The 21,693-nt window shown below is 42.9% G+C and overlaps 2 protein-coding genes and 1 long non-coding RNA gene across 16 annotated transcripts in view; all 3 read left to right on the forward strand.

Moving 5' to 3' along the window:
• The window catches only part of kif1b (kinesin family member 1B), a 58,652-nt gene extending 55,551 nt beyond the window's left edge, over positions 1 to 3,101 (forward strand). For all 14 annotated transcript variants that reach the window (XM_086109141.1, XM_086109157.1, XM_086109201.1 and 11 more), the window contains 2 exons: positions 88 to 206; positions 312 to 3,101. In XM_086109141.1, coding sequence (XP_085965267.1) covers positions 88 to 206; positions 312 to 354 — 162 coding nt within the window. In that variant the 3' untranslated portion in view covers positions 355 to 3,101. The remainder of the gene's footprint in view (positions 1 to 87; positions 207 to 311) is intronic.
• A 1,506-nt stretch (positions 3,102 to 4,607) lies between these two features.
• pgd (phosphogluconate dehydrogenase) lies at positions 4,608 to 13,294 on the forward strand. The gene is made up of 13 exons (XM_086109265.1): positions 4,608 to 4,697; positions 5,054 to 5,129; positions 5,558 to 5,737; positions 5,816 to 5,881; positions 5,958 to 6,076; positions 6,207 to 6,276; positions 6,359 to 6,493; positions 6,574 to 6,763; positions 9,663 to 9,793; positions 11,056 to 11,189; positions 11,285 to 11,384; positions 12,450 to 12,572; positions 12,894 to 13,294. Exons 1-13 carry the CDS (start codon positions 4,690 to 4,692, stop codon positions 13,011 to 13,013), a joined length of 1,452 nt encoding a protein of 483 aa, XP_085965391.1. The 5' UTR covers positions 4,608 to 4,689; the 3' UTR covers positions 13,014 to 13,294.
• A 6,037-nt stretch (positions 13,295 to 19,331) lies between these two features.
• LOC147210360 (uncharacterized) lies at positions 19,332 to 20,177 on the forward strand. Its single transcript, XR_015102960.1, has 3 exons — positions 19,332 to 19,717; positions 19,787 to 19,900; positions 19,987 to 20,177. It is a non-coding gene; the product is annotated as an uncharacterized LOC147210360 (long non-coding RNA).
• Positions 20,178 to 21,693: the final 1,516 nt, after the last annotated feature.

Genomic DNA, 21,693 nt, shown 5'->3' on the forward strand with positions numbered 1-21,693 from the left:
CTTATTTTGAGCCTTGCATGACAAAAGTTTTTTTTTTCCCTCGACTTCAAGACAAAACCTTTGAAAAGAATATTATTTTCTTGTTAGACACCCAACACATTTGCTGTGTGCACAAAGCACCGAGGAATCCTCCTGCAGGCCAACAATGAGAAAGACATGAATGACTGGCTATACGCCTTCAACCCTCTGCTCGCCGGAACGATAAGGTTACACTTAACACTTTCTTTTTTTTTTCTCTGTCACTCTTGACTTTAAAATGAAAGCGCCGTTGCTCAAAGATCTGCTTTGTTCACCGCGTTTCCCCCCAACAGGTCCAAGCTGGCGAGAAGGCGTAGTGGCCACATCAAGAACTGAAGTGGATACCACAAGCTCCATTCTTTCGAAACGCCTTTGAACATACCGAGTGTTAATACCTATTAATCGATTGTGATTCTTGACAGTTTTCTCTTGTAAGTAGACTTGTGGCTTAACGTCTCCTCTCTTGCGATTTCTGTCCCCCTTCCCCCTCAGCTTTTTGCGTTTTGGTTTATTCACGACAAGGTCTAATTTTGTCCTTGCTTCGCTGTCATTCGCGTCTCTAGCGAGTAGCATGTCGTTATAGTCCACTCGTGTGCACGTTTCTGCTGAAAACGTTTCTCTAGCCACTCATTTTCTGTTTGCCAATCATCAAATGTCTCCCGGTGTTATTGTCACCCGGTTTTGATTCCGTTTTTTTTTTTCCTGTACTTAACCGCAGCAGTCCTCAGGAGAACACCCACTTTGCTTATTGAAGCACCAAAAAAAATAATGGGATTAAATCGTGCCGGGGAAAATGTATCATCTCCAAGGGATGCGTCTGCTTTACGCAAAGCAACACGCGGTGAAGAACATTTGCTGCTAACGTAGTCTTAGAGTAGAGTAGAGTTGCTTCAGGTTTCCGCCTCGTCCAAACGTAAGATGCGAGGCGCCCTTCCCGCTCCCAAATGGCCTTTAGAAAACAACCCTATATAACAAATTGCATCTTTAGGCTCTCATCTGAGTGACGACAGCGATGGACTTTCTCCACGCCGTGCTGTGTAGCCTGATCCCCATGTCGATAACGCCGCTGTAGGGCATTCTCTCTGTGAATGGGTTCATATTGATTCCTCACATGAGCGAGACATACAGGAAGATGAGCTTTGGATGTTTTAACGTCTACTCCAGGCGTGGGGACGAATACGGCCCATGAGAGCATCCCTCCCCCCCCTTGTGTAATTCTAAACGCAGGCAAAACCTCAGAGAAACTGTATAAAAATATATGTAGAGACAGATCCGCAGTATATATATCTAAATCATGTCACGCACAACTACTAATAATATACAATGGTAAAAAACGTTGAAATGTTTTTACTCGAAACGGCCCCTGATAGGAAAAAGGTTCCCCACTCCTGTTGCACCCACACCGACTCGAGCCCTTTTGGCTCCGCGCATGCTTTTCATGGTTGTGAAAATGAAGGCAGGGGCAGCAAGCATTGAACGGATGAAGCTGCTCGCATTCGACATCCACTCAAGGTCACACCGTCAGCGACATGTGTTCTCTTCCTTTTCCCTTTCGCAGTCTGCTCGTTTTTGTTGCTGTTAACCTGTTTTGTGCTACACTTTTAATAATTTAATAAGGAGGTTTTATATGAAATGTGGCAGGGCATTTGTTACTATTTTTGAGTCAGCTTCATTGGTGTTTTAACCTGATTTTTTTTTTTGCATGTGTACACTATAGCAAGACAAGGGCCGAAATGCACATATCAAGGTTACACTGGATGGCTGTTACACAAAAGGGTTATTTGAAAGAAAATATTTTCAAGGGATGAAACTAAACAAATCCTTTTAAATTATGCTATTGTTTTTGGAAAATACTTGCTCTGTGCATGATTGGCTCCACGGAGCTCCCGCTCAACTCATTTTAGTGCCTCTATTGTGAAGTGTGACCGTAATGTGATTGGTACAGATGGGTGAATTTTTTAAAAACTCTGGCCAGCCAACCAGTGGTTTTCCCCCTGTGTACGAGATGAAAACATTTACATGGAATGAAGGTGAACAGAGGCACCAAAACTGCTTTTATTTGCTCCCAATCGACTTGACGCTATCTCAAACGTCATCAGCAACGTTTTTTTTTCCCCTCAGGTCAGCCAACCTGCTGGTCAACGAATTATGTCTGATGACTTTTGAGATGGGTTTTTTTTGTATTTTTTCACTTCTTTGGGAGATATTTTTGCATTCCTTATTTAAATATATTTTTTTGCCAGAGCAGATATTTTCCACCCGTGTGTCTAATTTACAGATTTCTCATACTTTGGAGTGTCTATTTATGGTTTGCAATGTACATATTAGTTTGCAGTTCTTTGCACATATTAAGAAAAAAAAAAGTTCAACTAACGGATCAAAATCTGCACGGTTTAGTTGCTCTTGAACCAAATGAAGTGGCGTGGGAATGGAATGTTCCGTGAAGATGTGTGTATGTCCAGTTCACTCGTGATGGGGGTTAAAAAAAAAAGTACCAAAATGAAGCTTGTTGTTCCTTGTAGGGGACAGTTGGTTGCAATTGGTGCTCCTTTTTTTTCTTTCTTTAGAAAGGGATTCAAGTGAAAGTCTGCCTGTGAGTGCAAGCATATTCTCGCTCTACTCATACTAGCCAGCCATGTAAATTCTAACCCTAGTCGGTTTTTATTTTACCTTATATCAGGGATTATAATAGGAAGTAGCTCATGGTGTCTAAAATGACTAATCCGTTATTGTTTGTGCTTCTTTCTTCACCTCGACACGTTTCCGTTGATGCCTTTCGAAACAGAACAATGAGGATCAGTTAACCCTTTGGAGTCACCAAAAGTTTCAACTTGAAAAGGCAAACATTAACATTGTACATGACTCGTTTTCATTTTCCATTGCTTATTTTGTAAATATCTGTGTTGTACGGAGCTTGAATTAAAAGTGTAAATATGTTTACTGTATTTGTAATAATTATAACCCATTCGCTGTATAGCGTAGATGTGTCATGCAGATATCCTAATCACTGTGTATGGTAAACCTGCACCATTGGTCTGTCTAGTGAATGAGGAAACAATAAAAGTGCAAACTGGCAAGAACTAGTGAGGCCTGTTTGTCTCGTTCCGGGTGCTGCCCGTTTTCTCAAGGATGGTTTGTAATAAATGATGACATCATCCTTTTTAAGAAATGCATACCTCAAGATGTGGGCTACTCACATTTATCAGCTTTAATTTAATGAAAAGCTCTGATATGATTGTGATGTATCACAAAAAAAACGATGCACTCATCTCATGGAGAGCTGTACGGTAAGGCAAGATATAAAATATCTTGGAAACGCATACCTCGTGTCGAAAATTTTGCGACATAATAAGAGTCACTGCTTTCGCAATGCATACAGTCAAGTGGCACCATTTCTTTGGCAATTTTGGAATAATAAACGGGTCATGACTATTTAGGTCAAAACGTTTTTAAAAAAAAAAGATACAAATTCATTGTTCCATGGGAAATATTCTGCCCTGTAAAGGGTCCCTGGAGCCAAAGGTTTTGAGAACCATAATTGTATTCTGCCTGTTCTGAGTAGAATATGCTCTTCAATCGACATTCACCAACAGTGGCGACTTAAAATGTGAAAATTTGCACCCTGTGTCATCTCAGTGACCTTGTCATTTAATTTATGACAAAAGAAAAATGCTGGACTCAGACCAGCTTGAAATATCCTTTCACGCGCAAAACACAACCTTTAAGTCCTTTTAACTCTGTGCTTCTCAATTATTTTCTGTTAACGCCCCACTAGGAAAAAGAAAACTTTGCACTCTCCCAACTCTCCACCATGACAATAAATTGTCGATAAAAATGTTATCAGCACACCTCTGCATCGCACCGAAATAAAAAATAATACTTGAGCACACCGCTGCCACCTACTCCAATGGATGTGCAATTACACTTAATTCTTGAATGGCAAAAAGAAAGAAAATGTGAGTGGCGCCCCACTATTTAAGGACTGTTCAACATTGACACCCAGCTGTTTTAGTGCAAGTCATTTTCCAGAGCAACTAATAGAAATGTGTTAAACTGTCAAATACCAAGATGTAACTGGAAAAACAAAAGAGATTTAATGATTTAAATACCGTAATAATCCCTCCAGACATAATTAAAACTGTTAACAGTCATGGGATGCATCTTTCCAGACTTTTCCTTCGAGTTATAAGTAATACAAAGGCCGCCTGTAATGGTAAGATAGAGATTTGTGGATATTGACCGAAAAAGACTATTATTGTGTTGTTGATGCATAATCACGTTTTTTATTCGTCGGTTTGCTGCTGAAAATAACTGAACGTGGTAAATCATCACTCAATAGTATATATTTTTTTAAAAACTTGAAAACTAGCTTGAAATAAAAAAACAATAATACAGTTGTATCATCAGACTCGCTTCAATTTCTCAACTCTTCGCTTACGCAATGAGTGACGTAAAATGAGTGACAGCAGATTTGACCAATAACGGACTGAATATATCTCCTCAGCATTCTGGACCAATCATAGTTCTCGTGGTGGCCGAGCTATTCAGCGTTGTGAGGGTCTTGGATTGGCTAATAGTCTGGGTGGGGTGGAGCCACGAACCTGAGGGGAGAACGAGGAAGAGGAGCGTCTGTCATTTGGAAATTTTACGGTAACGTCGAGACTCAACACAATGCCTGAGTAAGTTATCTGCACCCTTTCCATCTTTTACGAGGAAGCCAAGTGCGCTGTAGAGATATAAATGTATTTTTTCGCTACTTTCTCGGCTTTTTCATGTTACTTTAAATAATGAGCATTTAAAGCTTAGCTTGTTTGCTAGTCATTGTCGGAGTACATGTGAGATGAGATTTAGGGAATCCACTTCCTTGTCATACATTTAGACGACACATATGTCTATTTTTTTAGAGAACGCTTTCTTTTTCTCCCTTTTTTTGTTGATATGTGAGTCTGCCAATAAATGATTTTCTTTCCATTTTAATGCATAATGAAATGTACTTTAGGCCCATGTTGTTTATGTTTGTTTCTTCTTCTCACAGAGCAGACATCGCACTCATTGGTTTGGCTGTCATGGGCCAGAACCTCATCATGAACATGAATGACCATGGTTTTGTTGTAAGTTATTATCAAGTCTTTCTGACACCTACTGCAGATGCCTACTACCTAAGGATGAATTGAATTATCGAAGGTAGCAAATATGTTCACTCTGAACAATTTAATAGAAGCACAGATACTAAAAAAAAAAAAAAAAAATCTCCCATAAAAGTAAAAGTCAGAACTGGGTACAGACTCTGAAATATGCTTGAGTGCAAAAGTAGTAAGTAATATAAATTCGGCGTGCGTTTTGATAACCCGGGACAATGAAAAAAAACTTACTAAAATGCCCATTTTAACCAAACAAGAAGTGGAAAGTGCATGTGTACAAATGTAAAACATTGGAAAAATAAATCAATAAATAAATAAAGTACAAAGACCTGAAAAATCTACACTAACAAATACTTCCCACCATTGGAAATAAATGTCTTCTGATGTCTGTTGAATAGGTTTGTGCCTACAACCGCACTGTGTCCAAGGTGCATGACTTCCTGCAGAAAGAGGCAAAGGGATCCAAGGTGATTGGCGCCGAGTCACTCGAGGACATGGTGTCCAAGCTGAAGAAGCCCAGGAGGATCATCTTGCTGGTCAAGGCCGGACAGGCGGTGGACGACTTCATCGACAAGCTGGTTGGTGTCTGCCCTCGTTTCACAGTCCCTGAAGCCTGCTTTTTTGCTCAGTTCATTCTGTTCTTGTCCTCGTGTCAGGTTCCCCTCCTTGAGGCTGGAGATATTATCATCGACGGTGGCAACTCTGAATACACAGACACGACGGTAAGGAACGTGACGTTGTGGTGAACGTTCATCTGAGGCTTTTCTCTGAGCGCCTCTCCGCTTGCGTGTCACATAGCGGCGCTGTAAGAGTTTGAAAGAGAAGAACTTGCTGTTTGTGGGCAGCGGAGTCAGCGGTGGCGAGGAGGGGGCACGCTACGGACCCTCACTCATGCCCGGAGGACATTCAGACGCCTGGTGAGACGTTTGGAAATATTTTCCGAGCGTGCAGGGTTTCACGCTGACCGTTCGCAAACACGCAGTGTTGGTCAAATTTGTGATGATTCTCATTTGCTCCATCCTCGCTTGTTACTCTTCCTTTTCAAAGGCCTCACATCAAAGACATCTTCCAGAGCATCGCTGCCAAGGTGGGAACGGGAGAGCCGTGCTGCGATTGGGTGAGTCTCTCGTCTTGACTTTTGGGATGCGGCGTGCGTGGCCGCAATTTGTGGTGATGCGACACTCTTTCGCCCCGCGCAGGTGGGAGACGAGGGCGCGGGTCATTTTGTCAAAATGGTCCACAATGGCATCGAGTATGGCGACATGCAGCTGATTTGTGAGGCTTATCACCTGATGAAGGATGTGCTCGGGATGGATCACGACGAGATGGCCAAGGTGAGCTTTCGCGTGTGACCGCCACGCTAGCGATCTCCACCAGTCGACCGCAGCCGCCCGTTGTCTTTTCAACCTCTCAGGCTTTTAACGAGTGGAACAAGACCGAGTTGGACTCGTTTCTGATCGAGATCACCGCCAACATCCTCAAGTATCGAGATGCCGACGGGACGCACCTGTTGCCCAAGATCCGCGACAGTGCGGGACAGAAAGGCACAGGGAAGTGGACTGCTATTTCAGCGCTGGAGTACGGCACGCCCGTGACTTTGATCGGTAAGGAAATAGTTCCTTTCCTTTTTTCATTAAGCTGCTTAGTCATTGCCTAATGCGTCTTGTCACATCTCTTTCGACGCGCAATTCAAAAAATTAGGAAGTCAGACGTTTTAGCCAGCCGCACGCACAATGACGAAACGAAACTGCACGAGACAATCATAAACGTATGACATACTCACCCTCACACCCTACCAACTCTGCAACAGAAAAAAAAAAAAGAAAGAAATTGACCCACTCGTGAAAACTGGTTAATGCGGCCACCTTCATTATTTTCTTGAACCCCGAACAATATAGCGCTGTTGTCAAAGAGCCGATTGCTTGGCTGCGGTTGCTCTGTTGGAGAATACAAAGAGACGAAAGGCTCAAGAGAAAGAAATATTTAACTTTTTTTTTTTTTTATGAGTTTCATCTTTTTCCAGGACGTATCGAAAAGGCTGTTTTCAGGGATAATTGTAGTCTTATTCATTGACCTCATGAACACCAGCCTTTGTGCCTCCATTTCTGCAGGAGAAAGACCCTCCTCTGTAAGCTTTATGAAATTTGTTTATGAAAACAATATTTAAAATAAAAAAAAGCCCCCACTGGAGATACACACAGTATATTCAGATAGTGGAAGATAACATGAAATGATGTCACCATTCACTTGGGAGTCGACAACTGGAATCGCAAATTGTGGTCAGGAACCCGCGAAAAATGAGCTGCAAGACCGCACGACACGACCGAATTGTTCAATGGCGCTCGGTCGCCGCGCGAGCGGCTTTAGAGGAGGTTGGAGAACCGTTTCCAGAGAACGCACTTGATTTGTGGCCGCCCTTAAGAAGATTGAAGGCTTTTCGAGCAGTCTGCTCATCTCACGTGACCGAAGGGGGATTTGGCAGCCTTCCGTCTGATCATGGCGAGTTTCATAAACCTGTGGCACCTGAAGGTCAGGAAGGAAAATGAACGAGCTGTGAGGATTTGCATTTAGACTGCCATGAACAAGACTTTAAATCATCAATTCATCTGGTTTTTTATTTTTATTTTTTTTATTCATCAATGAATACGATTTTTTTTAAATCTTATTTTAAAATAAATAAATAAATAAATAATCATTTCTATCCCTTTATTTAAAAAAACAAAAAAACAGGAGACCATTTCAAATTTATCGTGCGGGAAAATGTGCAAACGATGATTCGGTCTGTCAAAAGTAAAAAGTAAAACGCTGCCCATTGTTTTTCCAAAGTAAAAGCAGATGCTTGCAAATGTTTTCTTTGGACAAAACACAAAGATAATCCATTCGCTATCATGGAGGGCCACAGAAATCGAAGAATACTTACTATCTGAGAGGCTGAAATTCCGAGGATTTTCAAAATTGGAAATGAATCGACGTAGCCAAATGAGTAATGGATTGATTCATTTGTTAAGCACCCACTTGTTGATTTATGTTGTTTCACATCCGATTTAGGAATGGGTGCGCCCCAACAGATTTGTTTCCTTTCACAAGCCATACCGAAGCCGTTTGGCGTGCTGTACTACCAAAACAGCGCTGTCGCTTGGCGTTGGGCAGTACATGGCCGTGTGTGATTTAGTGAAAGAGATAAGCAGCAGCAGCAGCGGCGGCGGTACAATTGTGTGAAAAGCTGAGCTCGCTGGTCAACATGCGGCTGCAGTTTGCAAGGTTGGCTTTTTTCCGCCGCAAGTGCCGACATTCCTCACTTCCATATGCTGCTGCGGCTTTCTGTTTCATCATCCAAAGTGAAATCGAGCCCATGAGAAGTTTTGCACCTCACCCTCAGTTTGATCAACCCATACATAAAATATAGCAAAAGTGGCCCAGAATTCGGGTTATTGAACAGAGTTACCCCCCCGAAGAATCCCTTATTTGTTATGATTGCAGTTTTTGTGTGAACGAAGGACCAAAACTCATAGGTCGGAAAAAAAAAATTAGCTGACTCAAATTCACCGTAACATTTTTCATCCAGTAGTCGGATATTAACACTGTGATGTCTTGTTTGTTGTTTGTTTGTTTGTTTATTGAACATAAAACATATATACAGTAATAATTTGACAGAAAATAAGGTAGATAAAAAAGTAAAAAGAAAGAAATCAATCTTCATTCAACACAGTTATTACTCCTCTACTCACTGTTTTCTCTAGATCAGTGGTTCCGAACATTCATACCCACCTTCATTTTTTAAGTGGCGCCATCATGTCCATCATTAGAATATCACTAGAAGTGTCACTCAAAAAACTTGATAGATTTATTAGACCACTGAAATTGTGCCAATTGAACAGTAGCGCTGTGCTTTAACATATGGCGGGCAACCAAAAAAAGTGTACTCAGTGATTTTTATTTATTTATTTTGTATTTTATTTCTTTATTTATTGCATATCACAATTTGTACTCGTTCCCCTATTTGAGAGTCGTTGCTCTCGCCAGGATCCTTTAACACGGTGAAAAGATTGGATTTCATTTGGACTTGACAGATAAGTTCAGTTGTATGAGTCATTTTCAAAATGTAAAACAACAACCAAAAGCAATGATATTAATTGAACGCAATCTTTAGTCACCGTTCGTGTGATTTGCAGCCTAAAGATAAAAAAAAAAAAAAAAAAAAAAAAAGCACTTAAACGGAGAATTTTGTCAAGGATAAGAATCGTTTTGGGCCTTTTGTGTGGCTGCAGTCTCTGTCCACATCTGAGACGGGGGTCTGACGCATCAGACGGGGGATGTTTTGTTGAAGCCTTGAAGCGACTTCAAGCGCTTTCCGTTGGACACAAGCGATTTGACGTTAACGTAAGCGACGGAATTGCAGCACGCTTTCCGCCTTCATCTCCTGCTTCCTCAATAGCCTGTTTTGCAAGTTGACATAACTTGTGTGCACGCGCTCGACACCGTCTTGCATTCTCGTCTTCTCAGGAGAGGCCGTCTTCGCCCGGTGTCTGTCCTCCCTGAAAGACGAGAGGGTGGAGGCCAGCCGCAGCCTGTCGGGCCCGGCTGGAGTCGCGTTCAGTGGTGACAAGGCCGCCTTCTTGGAGGACATCAGGAAGGTAGACCCAAGCGCATAGCACGCACGCTGTTGTGTCAGCACGCCACACAGAAACCAAAAACAAAAGTTACAAAGCTAATTCAGGTTGTTGTTTTTTTTTTTTGTCTGGATTGCTTCACATGAGCTCTTAAATCATTGCATGCATCAACCATATTCATAATTCGTATTTGTAAATAGTTTTACTATTGCGGTTGTAGTTCTCACTTTTAAGAGTTGTAGCAAGTATTTGGGTGACCTCGAAAATATGAGGAAGAGCAGAACTCATTTTGCAGTACACTGCAACCACAATAAAAACATTTAATAAATGTGATGTGATATTCAATTCGTAGTACTTCATATATATTTGGGGGAAATCAATCGGCATCTACATTACATGACCAATACTTCAGCCTACTCAGCACTTCTTATGAACGATGTTGCATTTGTGCTAATAGGTCGCATTTTCCGTGGCAAATTGAAAACATCAAGGATGTTGCGACGCGTCGGCTTGGGCAAACAGCTGGCAATTTCCCGTGTGAGCTTATCCAATCGGAAGAGGAGTTTCCCTGACTGCGAGTGTCAGAAAGTTGAAGAAATGACTCGGCACACAGGGAAAATTGTCTTCAATATCGGCGGGAGCGGATCTCTGAGAGCGAACGACGGTTTAGTTGCTCCGATGATACGCACTCGGCTCCCTCTCCGCCGGTTCCAACTTTTATTGCAAAATACAAGAAAGACACCTGCCCCAGAGATTTGCATACCGCGTCCCCGGTAGTGATCTGATCTACTTGAATACACAAGTCACAGACTTTGCTGATGACAAATGTCCACCTGGGCGTGACAGCTGTTCCCAAACTGTCTTTTGGTATTCAACAACTCTTTGTTCCCAATTTGTTTATTCCCACTCCATGATTGAATCAAGCCTTCTTCCATCTGTTCGCCCCCCCCCCCCCCCCCCCCCCCTTGCTTTGACGTGATTACTCAAACGGCCGACACCTCTGCGCTGAGCTTGTCCAGACAGGCCCAAATTACCGGTAACCGAAACTTATTGATACAATTTTGTTCATAGATTTCTCTATCAGCGAGACATAACGAAATCATGTTTAAATCTAATTTGAAGATGGACCAGAATTTCTATAAGTGATACCACACAAAAACTTTCAGCAAAAGCCCCGCGCCCCCAACACACACCCACACCTAGAAATGTTGAATTGAATGATTTGAAGAAGAAAAAAATGCCAACATTTGTTGACCAGTGTGATGAAGCAAGCGGTGTCTTTGCAGGCCTTGTACGCCTCCAAGATCATCTCCTACGCGCAGGGCTTCATGCTGCTTCGCCAGGCCGCCAAAGAATTCGACTGGTCCCTCAACTACGGCGCCATCGCTCTGATGTGGAGAGGAGGTTGCATCATCCGCAGGTAAGCGACGCCCTCCTGGACCTGATGTGAATAATGCTAACGAGGAACCTGGCCAGACTTTCTCATTCTTAAGTCGTGCGTTTCCTTCCCTTCAGCGTGTTCCTCGGCAAAATCAAGGAGGCGTTCGACAGGGACGCCGAGCTGCAGAGCTTGTTGTTAGACCCTTTCTTCAGTGATGCTGTGCTACAGTGTCAGGTATGAGGAAGCGCCATTACGCAAGAGCGGCGTGCTCGGCACGACAGCAATTTCCACTTTTGCGTGAAGTGAAGCAACTTGTGACATTCTGGCTTGATTGACCGTTGCAATCTTTCAAAATCAAAACGTGAGCCCGGACTCATGACTCGCTTATCCCCGGATAGAGTTCTCCAAAAACGAAATGCACCGATTACTCCCAACCCAAATTTCAGTCATGTTTTCTCTTTGAGCACACAATCTTGCAAGTTTGTGATCAAGTGAAAAATAGCAATATGATTCAGAAATATATCATGAATTCTTAATGGGTTAATTAAGTTGGCTCGCCCCACAGATAAGAAGACCGTATGACCGCATTTGGTACTGTAGGAGCATAGCATTGCCATTTATTTAGCTTCACAGCAACATACCAGACGACATTCGTTACTCTCTAACTTTCTCCCCGTCACGGGTTCGAGACCTGAACCTTCTCTCTTCCCTCGGGATGAAAAACCTCTCAGCCCTTGACCTTCATTCGAGACTAGTTCCTTCTTTCAAGACCGAAACCAGGTCCCTGGACTAGGATACTCTTTTGCGATGAGAATCTTCTCTGGAGACTAGTCGTGTCTCAAGACTAGAACTTTCTCTCCCAACTAGAATCATCTATTTGGACTAGAACCTTCTTTTCTATGAACTAGAATCTTCACAGTGGATGAGGACTTTTCTTTCAGATGTCAAGCTTCTCTCATGACAAAAACCGTCTCTTCTTTTGGGGTGAGAACCCTAACTTGACACCAGACCAACTCTTTTCTTTCAAATCAATTTTTTTGCCTTTCCCGAAGACAGTGTCGAGATTTTAGGTGCACTGTGATGTGGTCAAGTTTCCTGGTCCCAGTAACAGCTGAAGTGGCAGCATTCTGGTTCGTCGCCGTTAAAAATCGCGTCCAATCTAACGAGTGTGTGAACCAGCTTTTCTGTCGGTTTGACTGGAGGGATATTCTTCGCGTGGTGATAAGCAGACGCGGTCGCCGCTTTTAAAATTCTGGGCGTAGTCTCTTATCGCAGTGCGATTTTGCATTTGATTTTTAGGAGTCGTGGCGTCGAGCGGTCAGCACGGGCGTCCAGCGTGGCATCCCCATGCCTTGCTTCACCACCGCTCTGTCCTTCTACGACGGCTACAGGCACGAGATGCTGCCTGCCAACCTGCTCCAGGTAACAGCTCGACTCTACTGGAATAGACTACATTGAATTTGTTGTTTGAATGCAAGTTAAAAAAAAAAAAATACAATGAAGTCCAATTCAATAATTTTCTCTCGCGCTCACCGGGTTCATTGAAGACTCTAAATTGCTCATAGATTTGAATGTGTTCATATGCGATTGGGTAGCAACCAGCTCCGATTTTTACCCTGCCTCTCGCTACGCTTCAGCGCAGCCATGACCCTATTGAAACTCGATGGATGGGTTCATTAGAGTTGAAAAGCTGCGGCGTAGGTCTGCGCCCTGTGTCAGTGCTGTTTTGTTGTTGTCATTCAGGCTCAGAGAGATTACTTCGGAGCTCACACATACGAGCTGCTGTCCCAGCCGGGCCGCTTTATCCACACCAACTGGACGGGCCACGGTGGAAACGTCTCATCTTCCTCCTACAACGCGTAGCGAGAAGAACGGCGGCGTAGACTTCAAACAAGAACGGTGGCAAACGCAGAGTGCAAAAGAAAATATGTTACACATTCCACCAGTAGAACACCCATACCACATCATGTTAACTCATAAACTCATATCAGCAACGTTTTGTGACACTTCTTATTCCAACTGTATAATACATTTCGCTACACTGTCAGACTTAGGCCGGGGTCCGCCAGTATTAACACTGGATTTAAGCTAAAACGTTGCACTGAACTGTACTAGGCTAAATAAAGATTTCAATCCCTTTATAATTAGCTTGTATGCTCCTTACTCACAGGATTCACAAGTGTTTATGTGTAGTTCGAAATGAGGGGACAACTAACAGAAGGCTCCTCGGTTCCTAATGATCTGCTGCACTACGGTGCACTTTCTCTTACAAATGTGTGTGTGTGTGTGTCTCCTAATGGTCACTGCCCAAACAAATATTTTCACTGCTCTTCGTTCAACTGTTAGTGTATTCCACTTTTTGGGCGCAACAAACTATCACTTCAGTCTTGAATCATGTGTGAAGGACAGTAAAGAGAAAAGGGCAGTCAGCGGACTGCAGTGATTGAACATGAGACAAAGAAATGGCCTCCACAACTGTCATGACTGCCCAAGCGAGATTGAGTCTGCTGTACCACAAGTTGGCAAATTTTTGTTCTGAGTGGCCATGTGTTTCTTAAGGCAGAAAGATGGTCCAGGTCATTTGGATGAGGTTGAAAACTAAATCAATCAAAGTTAATATATGTGTAACAATACAGTTTGAAACAAGAGAATTGTAGTTTGTCTCATTTATAATGAATTTTGTATTTTTTTTCAAACGTGTACTGCCCCCTTCAAAATGACTGGAACGGCAAGGTCATTTCCTTTGTGTTGGTTGTATACCGAATAATTTAGTTTTCAGCAAAAGATGAATTCGAGAAAAACATTCACAGGTGCAGCTGTTACAGCGAGATGTGTTAAACAATTCCGGACAGAGCATCCAAGTATTGGAACATACTTAATGCGTTTTTAGCCGAAAAAAAATGACCATGAATAGGAAGGTGTTTTTAGCCGAAAAAAACGACCATGTGTAGTATGGTGTTTTTAGCCGAAAAAAAACGACCATATATATATATAGTAAGGCGTTTTTAGTCGAAAAAAACCCGACCATGTATAGTAAGGTGTTTTTAGCCGAAACAAAAAAACGACCATGTATGATAAGGCGTTTTTAGCCGAAAAAAACCTACCATGTATAGTAGGGCGTTTTTCGACCAAAAAAGACCATGTATAAGTAAGGCGTTTTTAGCCGAAAAAAACAACCATGTATAGTAAGGCGTTTTTAGACGAAAAAAACAACCATGTATAGTAAGGCGTTTTTCGACCAAAAAAAACGACCATGTATATATAGTAAGGCGTTTTTAGACGAAAAAAACGACCATGTATAAGTAAGACGTTTTTAGCCCAAAAAAAACGACCATGTATAGTAAGGCGTTTTTAGACGAAAAAAACGACCATGTATAGTAAGGTGTTTTGAGCCGAAAAAAACGACCATGAAGAGTAAGGTGTTTTTAGCCGAAAAAAAACCGACCATGTATAGTAAGGCGTTTTTAGATGAAAAAAACCCCACCACGTATAGTAAGGTGTTTTTAGCCGAAAAAAAATTACCACGTATAGAAAGGCGTTTTTAGCCGAAAAAAAATGACCATGTATAGCAGGGGTCCCCAAACTACGGCCCGCGGGTCGGATACGGCCCATCAGCACATTTGGCCCGGCCCTCTAACCCTCCTGTTGTCCTCGGGTCAAAATGACCAGTCACTGTGTTAAAAACGCCCCAAAAACCCCCTAAATCAGGGGTGTCAAACTCATTTCACATTGTGGGCCGCATATAGCCTCGGTAGATGTCAAGTGGGCCGGACCATTAAAAATGACACCATACTCTGCTGTAAATAACCAAAATAATATGTATATCCTTTGTTTTGGTCTAAAGAAGCACAAGAATACTAGGAAAATGTTGAAATTTAATTAATATATTTTTTACAAAACATTACATGAAGGACCTTAGATTTCCTTAGACAAATATGCAATTTACTTTTATCATTCACATATATGCATTGCAGCTGATCCCATTGAATGTACAAAGGCACCAAACCTTAACAAGTAATTGCTATTGAAAAATATAGTAATGCACTTTTAAGATTAAACAAGATTTATAAAGAAAGGAATTTTTAAAACCATTTACACGAGCATATAAATTCTAAATGTAATCCCTGCCTACACCTTACAAACTAAGGAGAGTGCTATAATATGTGTAAAGAATAAAGTATTCACATATCCTTGATAGCGTCTGCTGTGTTGGGTCTGTCTCAGTGACAGACTGAGGCTGGTATTGTCTTCTTCTCTGATCAAAACAAGGTTGTCTTTTTCTCTGATCAAAACAGTGTGTCCCCCTAGCGGATATTTCATGAATTGCACATCATTAAAAATATTCATTCCGTGTCTTTTATGCATTTTTTCACTTTTAAATGATCCTGCGGGCCTGATCAAACCTCCTTGCGGGCCGGTTCCGGCCCGCGGGCCGTATGTTTGACACCACTGCCCTAAATGATAATTTTTTAACTTGAAATTTTATGACTTTTCCTAGATTGGCCCCAACTGCAGAAAAATTGAAATGTTGTTTTTATTCACATTTCCATGGAAGCTGTACAAAAAAAAAGTACAAAGGTGGTCTTCGGGTCAAAATGACCCATGACGCAAATAGGGTTGAAATCAAGGTCACAAAGTTATTTACACACCATAGGATGTTTCAGTGTTTTAGTTGTGTCTCAGATCAATTAGTAGAACACGTGAACAAGACAGTAGCAGACATAAACAAGACAAGATAGGTGGCGTTCTCGTAGATGGCAGAACTCTTTTTTTGTGGATTTCAAGGGGCTATAAAGGTGCTACAGATGACAGGACTCCGAATTCTCTCTGTGCTGACGCCATGAGTGTGCATTATGACATTGAAGAGGCTCTAGAGCTGATTTTTTCTGCTGTCCTGCAAGACAACTGATTCATAAGAGGAAGTAGAGGATGTATCAGAAGAAGATGGGGAGGAATATAACCCAGAATATGATGAATCATCTTCAGAACAAGAAGAAATCCCTGAAGCTGAAAGACTTTCCTTTCAAAAAATGGCAAAATAACATGGTCCTCAGCAGCATACAACCAACAAGGCAGGCATGCAGAACAAAATGTACAGGAGCTCCTGAGAAACCTGATGATCCACCTTCCACAGCCACTTCCCCAGCAAGGGCAAGTAAGAAGAAGAAATGCCAGTTCTGCCCTCAAAAGAAGGCCTGTAAAACACATACTGTGTGCTATAGGTGAAAGAAATATATCTGCAAAGGCTGTGCACTTGCATACTGCGCTACATGTGCTAATCAGTTGAATCGGTTATCTTATTTTTCATATTTTTGTCTTGTATTATCCGAAATAGTTTACTGGAGGAAAGTTTACTGTGAAGAACTCAGAGAGGGTTATTTAGTTATTATTTATTTCATTAATAGTGTTATTATTTGTTTCCTGACTTTTTTTCTGTAAAGAACCAGGAAAGGGTTATTTGGTTATGTGTGGCTTTCTGGAAAACAATACATTTTTTAAGCTCCCCTACGATCGTCACACTTTTTCTGTTACAAACTGACACCAGAGAAGGGAAAAGTTATGTGGCCCTCACAGGAAAAAGTTTGGGGACTCCTGATGTATAGTAAGGCGTTTTTCGCCGGAAAAAAAATGACCATGTCTAGTAATCCGTTTTTAGACAAAAAAAAAAAAAAAAAAACCCCGACCATGGATAGTAAGGCGTTTTTAGCCCAAAAAAACGACCATGTATATAGTAAGGCGTTTTTAGCCGAAAAAAACGACCATGTAGAGTAAGGCGTTTTTAGCCGAAAAAAACGACCATGTATAGGAGGGCATTCTAAGCCGAAAAAAAAACGACCATGCATAGGAAGCCGTTTTTAGCCGAAAAAAAAAACCGACCATGTATAGTAAGGCTTTTTAACCCCAAAAAAAACGACCATGTAGAGTAAGGCGTTTTTTGCCGAAAAAAAACAACCATGGATAGTAAGGTGTTTTAACCCCCAAAAACGACCATGTATAGTAAGGCGTTTTTCGACGAAAACAACGACCATGTATAATAAGGCATTTTTAGCCGAAAAAAAAACGACCATGTATAGCAAGGCGTTTTCAGCCGAAAAAAAACAACCATGTATAGTAAGGCGTTTTTAGCCGAAAAAAACGACCATGAATAGTAAGGCGTTTTTAGCCGAAAAAAACCCCGACCATGTATAGTAAGGCGTTTTTAGCCGAAAAAAAACGACCACGTATAGTAAGGTGTTTTTAGCCGAAAAAAAATGACCACATATAGAAAGGCGTTTTTAGCCGAAAAAAATGTCCATGTATAGTAGGGCGTTTTTAGCCGAAAAAAACGACCATGTATATAGTAAGGCGTTTTTAGCCGGAAAAAAACAACCATGTAGAGTAAGGCGTTTTTAGACGAAAAAAACGACCATGTTTAATAAGGCATTTTAACTCGAAAAAAAACGACCATGTGTAGTAAGGCGTTTTAACCCGAAAAAAACGACCATGTATAGGAGGGCATTTTAAGCCGAAAAAAACCCACCATGTATAGGAAGGCGTTTTTAGCCGAAAAAAACGACCATGTATAGTAAGGCTTTTTAACCCAAAAAAAACCGACCATGTAGAGTAAGGCGTTTTTAGCCGAAAAAAACCGACCATGTATAGTAAGGTGTTTTAACCCAAAAAAACGACCATGTATAGTAAGGCGTTTTTCGACGAAAATAACGACCATGTATATATATAGTAAGGCGTTTTTAGCCGAAAAAAACGACCATGTATAATAAGGCGTTTTTAGCCGAAGAAAAACAACCGTGTGCAGTAAGGCGTTTTTAGCCCAAAAAAAATGACCATGTATAGTAAGGCATTTTAACCCGAAAATAACGACCATGTATAGTAAGGTGTTTTAACCCAAAAAAACTACCATGTATAGTAAGGCGTTTTTAGCCGAAAAAAACGACCATGTACTGTATATACTGTATATAGTAAGGCATTTTTAGCCGGAAAAAAATGACCATGAATAGTATGGCGTTTTTAGATGAAAAAAAGGACCATGTATAGTAATAATAATATAATAATAATACATTTTATTTATAAGCGCCTTTCGGTCGGTCGGTCGGTGAAGGCCCTCGTTATCGAGGAATGCGGCCCCCAGGACAAGGCGACGGCTCCTGGTGCTTGTGTCTCCGATGACTGTGGAGGCCCAGTCTTCCCCGAAAGCCCCGCCCGCAGGATTGACAGAAGTGGGTTGGGGGGCCGGGCAGTTGCCGGGCCCTCTCCTTCCTCCGCGCTCGCCGGTCCTCCTCCGCAGCGACGCGTCGAGTCTCGAGGACCCGGACCCCGCCCCGCACAGCCCCACGCCAGGCCGCCCGATCCGCGGCCAGGTCAGCCCACTGTGCCGGGGGAATCCGGCACCGCTGAAGATGACCCTTTAGCTGGTCTTTGAATCGTCTTTTCGGGCCACCGCGGGGACGGGTGCCCTCCAGCAACTCCGCGTAGAGGAGCTGCTTCGGGAGACGGTCGTTGCTCATCCGCTGCACGTGGCCGGCCCACCGCAGTTGGGCCAGGGTGATCATGGCCTCGATACTCGTGAGGCCAGCCCGGGTGAGGATCTCATTATTAGTCACTCTGTCCTCCCAGGAGACGTTGAGGAGAGATCGGAGTCGTCCTTGGTGGAACCTCTCGAGCCTCTTGATGCTGCTCCGATAGAGGGTCCAACATTCGGCGCCATAGAGAAGGGTCGGGAGGACGACAGACTTATACACCACGATCTTCGTGTTGGTGGAAATGGCGTGATTCCTGAAGACCCGACGACCGAGGCGTCCAAAGGCTGTGTGGGCTGCCTGGATACGGTAAGTGAGGTCCTCCGTGAGGCCGGCGTCCTCCTGGATAATGCTGCCCAGGTAAGGGAACGCCGAGACCTGCTCGATGGGTTCGTCGTCTATGGTGATTTGGGGTGGACGATGGTTCAGGTGGAGGGTCTTTGTCTTTTTGGTGTTGACGGAGAGGCCAAAGGTCCTGTACGCCGCGGCGAAGCCGTCCGCGATGAGCTGGAGGCCCCCGGAGGAGTTGGAGACCGCAGCATTGTCATCAGCGTATAGGAGTTCGCTGACGGTCATGACCATGGTCCCCCGCCTGCTCCTCAAACGGCTGAGGTTGAAGAGCGACCCTTCAGTTTGTAGCGTAGAGTGATTCCGTGCTCCTGGACAGGGGTGACGTGGTGGATGAGCGCGGCGATGTAAAGGCAGAACAACGTCGGCGCCACCGTGCAGCCCTGTTTGACTCCGGTCCGAACCGGGAATGGGGGAGTCATTTCGCCCTGAGTCAGGACGCAACCCTTCATGCCGTCGTGAAACATCCGGATGAGGGATATGAATTTGGGGGGGCAGCCTTGACGTTCCAGCACTTTCCAGAGTGCTGCTCGGGGCACAGAATCAAACGCTTTGGCCAGATCATAAAAGATGGCGTGGAACTCCCTACGCTGCTCCCGGCACTTCTCCAGGAGCTGTCTGGCGCAGAACACCATGTCCGCGGTTCCCCTTCCTGGACGGAAGCCCGCCTGGGACTCCGGAAGAACCCGCTCAGCGAGACAGGTGAGTCGGTCGGCCAGTATACGACAAATGAGTTTTCCAGCGGTTGACAGCAGGGAAATTCCACGATAGTTTCCACAGTCGAGTTTGTCGCCCTTCTTGAATATCGTGACGATGACGGAGTCCTTCAGTTCCCCAGGCACCGTCTCCTCGACCCAGCATTGAAGGATGAAGGTGTGGAGGCGGGTGAGGAGATGTGCACCCCCAGCTTGTAAAAGTTCTACGGGGATGTCGTCGACTCCAGCAGCTTTGTTCTTCTTCATCCTCCTCAGGGCTCCGGAGATCTCCCGGAGAGTCGGCAGCTCCGTCATCCAGTGTTGCACGGGGAGCTGGGGGACAGGCTCGAGGAAGCCGTCTATTGCACATGTCGGACGGTTCAGGAGCTCCATGAAATGCTCCTTCCATCGCTGGTGAGTATCCTCCGTCTTTCAAGACACCGTAAGGTGTTTTTAGCCGAAAAAAACGACCATGTGCACTTTGGCGTTTTTAGCCGTAAAACCCCCCCGGCTGAGAACGCCTTACGATACATGGTCCTTTTTTTTTTGGGATAAAAACGCCTTACTATACATGGTTGTTTTTTTTTCGGCTAAAAACGCCTTACGACACATGGTCGTGATTTTTGGCTAAAAACGGCGGACTAGACATTTTCGTTTTTTGGGTTAAAACGCCTTACTATACATGGTCGTTTTTTTTCGGCTAAAAACGCCTTGCTATACATGGTCGTTTTTTTTTTCGGCTAAAAACTCCTTACTGTACACCGTCGTTTTTTCGGCTAAAAACGCCTTACTATATACTTTACATGGTCATCTTTTTCAGCAAAAAACGCCCGACTATACATGGTTGTTTTTTTTCGTTGAAAAACGCCTTACTATACATAGTCGTTTTTTTCGACTAAAAACGCCTTACTAAACATGGTCGTTTTTTTCGACTAAAAACGCCTTACTATATACTTTACATGGTCATCTTTTTCAGCTAAAAACGCCTTACTATCCATGGTTGTTTTTTTTCGTTGAAAAACGCCTTACTATACATGGTCGTTTTTTTCGACTAAAAACGCCTTACTATATATACATAGTCGTTTTTTTCGAGTTAAAATGCCTTACTATACATGGTTGTTATTTTCAGGTTAAAACGCCTTACTATACATGGTCCTTTTTTTCCGGCTAAAAACGCCTTACTATTCATGGTCGTTTTTTTCCGCGAAAAACGCCTTCCTATACATGGTCGTTTTTTTTTCCGAGTTAAAACGCCTTACTATACATGGTCCTTTTTTTCCGATAAAAACGCCTTACTATACATGGTTGGTTTTTTTTCGGCTAAAAACGCCTCACGACACATGGTCGTGATTTTTGGCTAAAAACGGCGAACTAGACATGGTTGTTTTTTTCGGCTGAAAACGCCTTGCTATACATGGTCGGTTTTTTCGGCTAAAAACGCCTTACTATACATGGTCGTTTTTTTGGGTTAAAACGCCTTACTATCCATGGTCTTTTTTTTCCGGCTAAAAACGCCTTACTAAACATGGTCGTTTTTGTTCGGCTAAAAACGCCTTACTATCCATGGTCTTTTTTTTCCGGCTAAAAACGCCTTACTAAACATGGTCGTTTTTTTCGGGTTAAAACGCCTTCATATACCTGGTCATTTTTTTCGGCTACAAACGCCTTACTCTACATGGTCGTTTTTTTCGAGTTAAAATGCCTTACTATACATGGTTGTTATTTTCGGGTTTAAACGCCTTACTATACATGGTCATTTTTTTGGGCTAAAAACGCCTTACTATACATGGTCGTTATTTTCGGGTTAATACGCCTTACTAAACATGGTCGTTTTTTTCGGCTAAAAACGCCTGACGAAATGGTAGGTTTTTTTTCGGCTAAAAACGCCTTACTATACATGGTCGATTTTTTTCGGCTAAAAACGCCTGACTATACGTGGTCGTTTTTTTCCTCTAAAAACGCCTTACTATACATGGTCCTTTT

The sequence above is a fragment of the Hippocampus guttulatus genome, chromosome 1 (assembly GCF_054856545.1).
Source record: "Hippocampus guttulatus isolate MCC_2025c chromosome 1, RoL_Hgut_1.0, whole genome shotgun sequence".
Taxonomy (NCBI): domain Eukaryota; kingdom Metazoa; phylum Chordata; class Actinopteri; order Syngnathiformes; family Syngnathidae; genus Hippocampus; species Hippocampus guttulatus.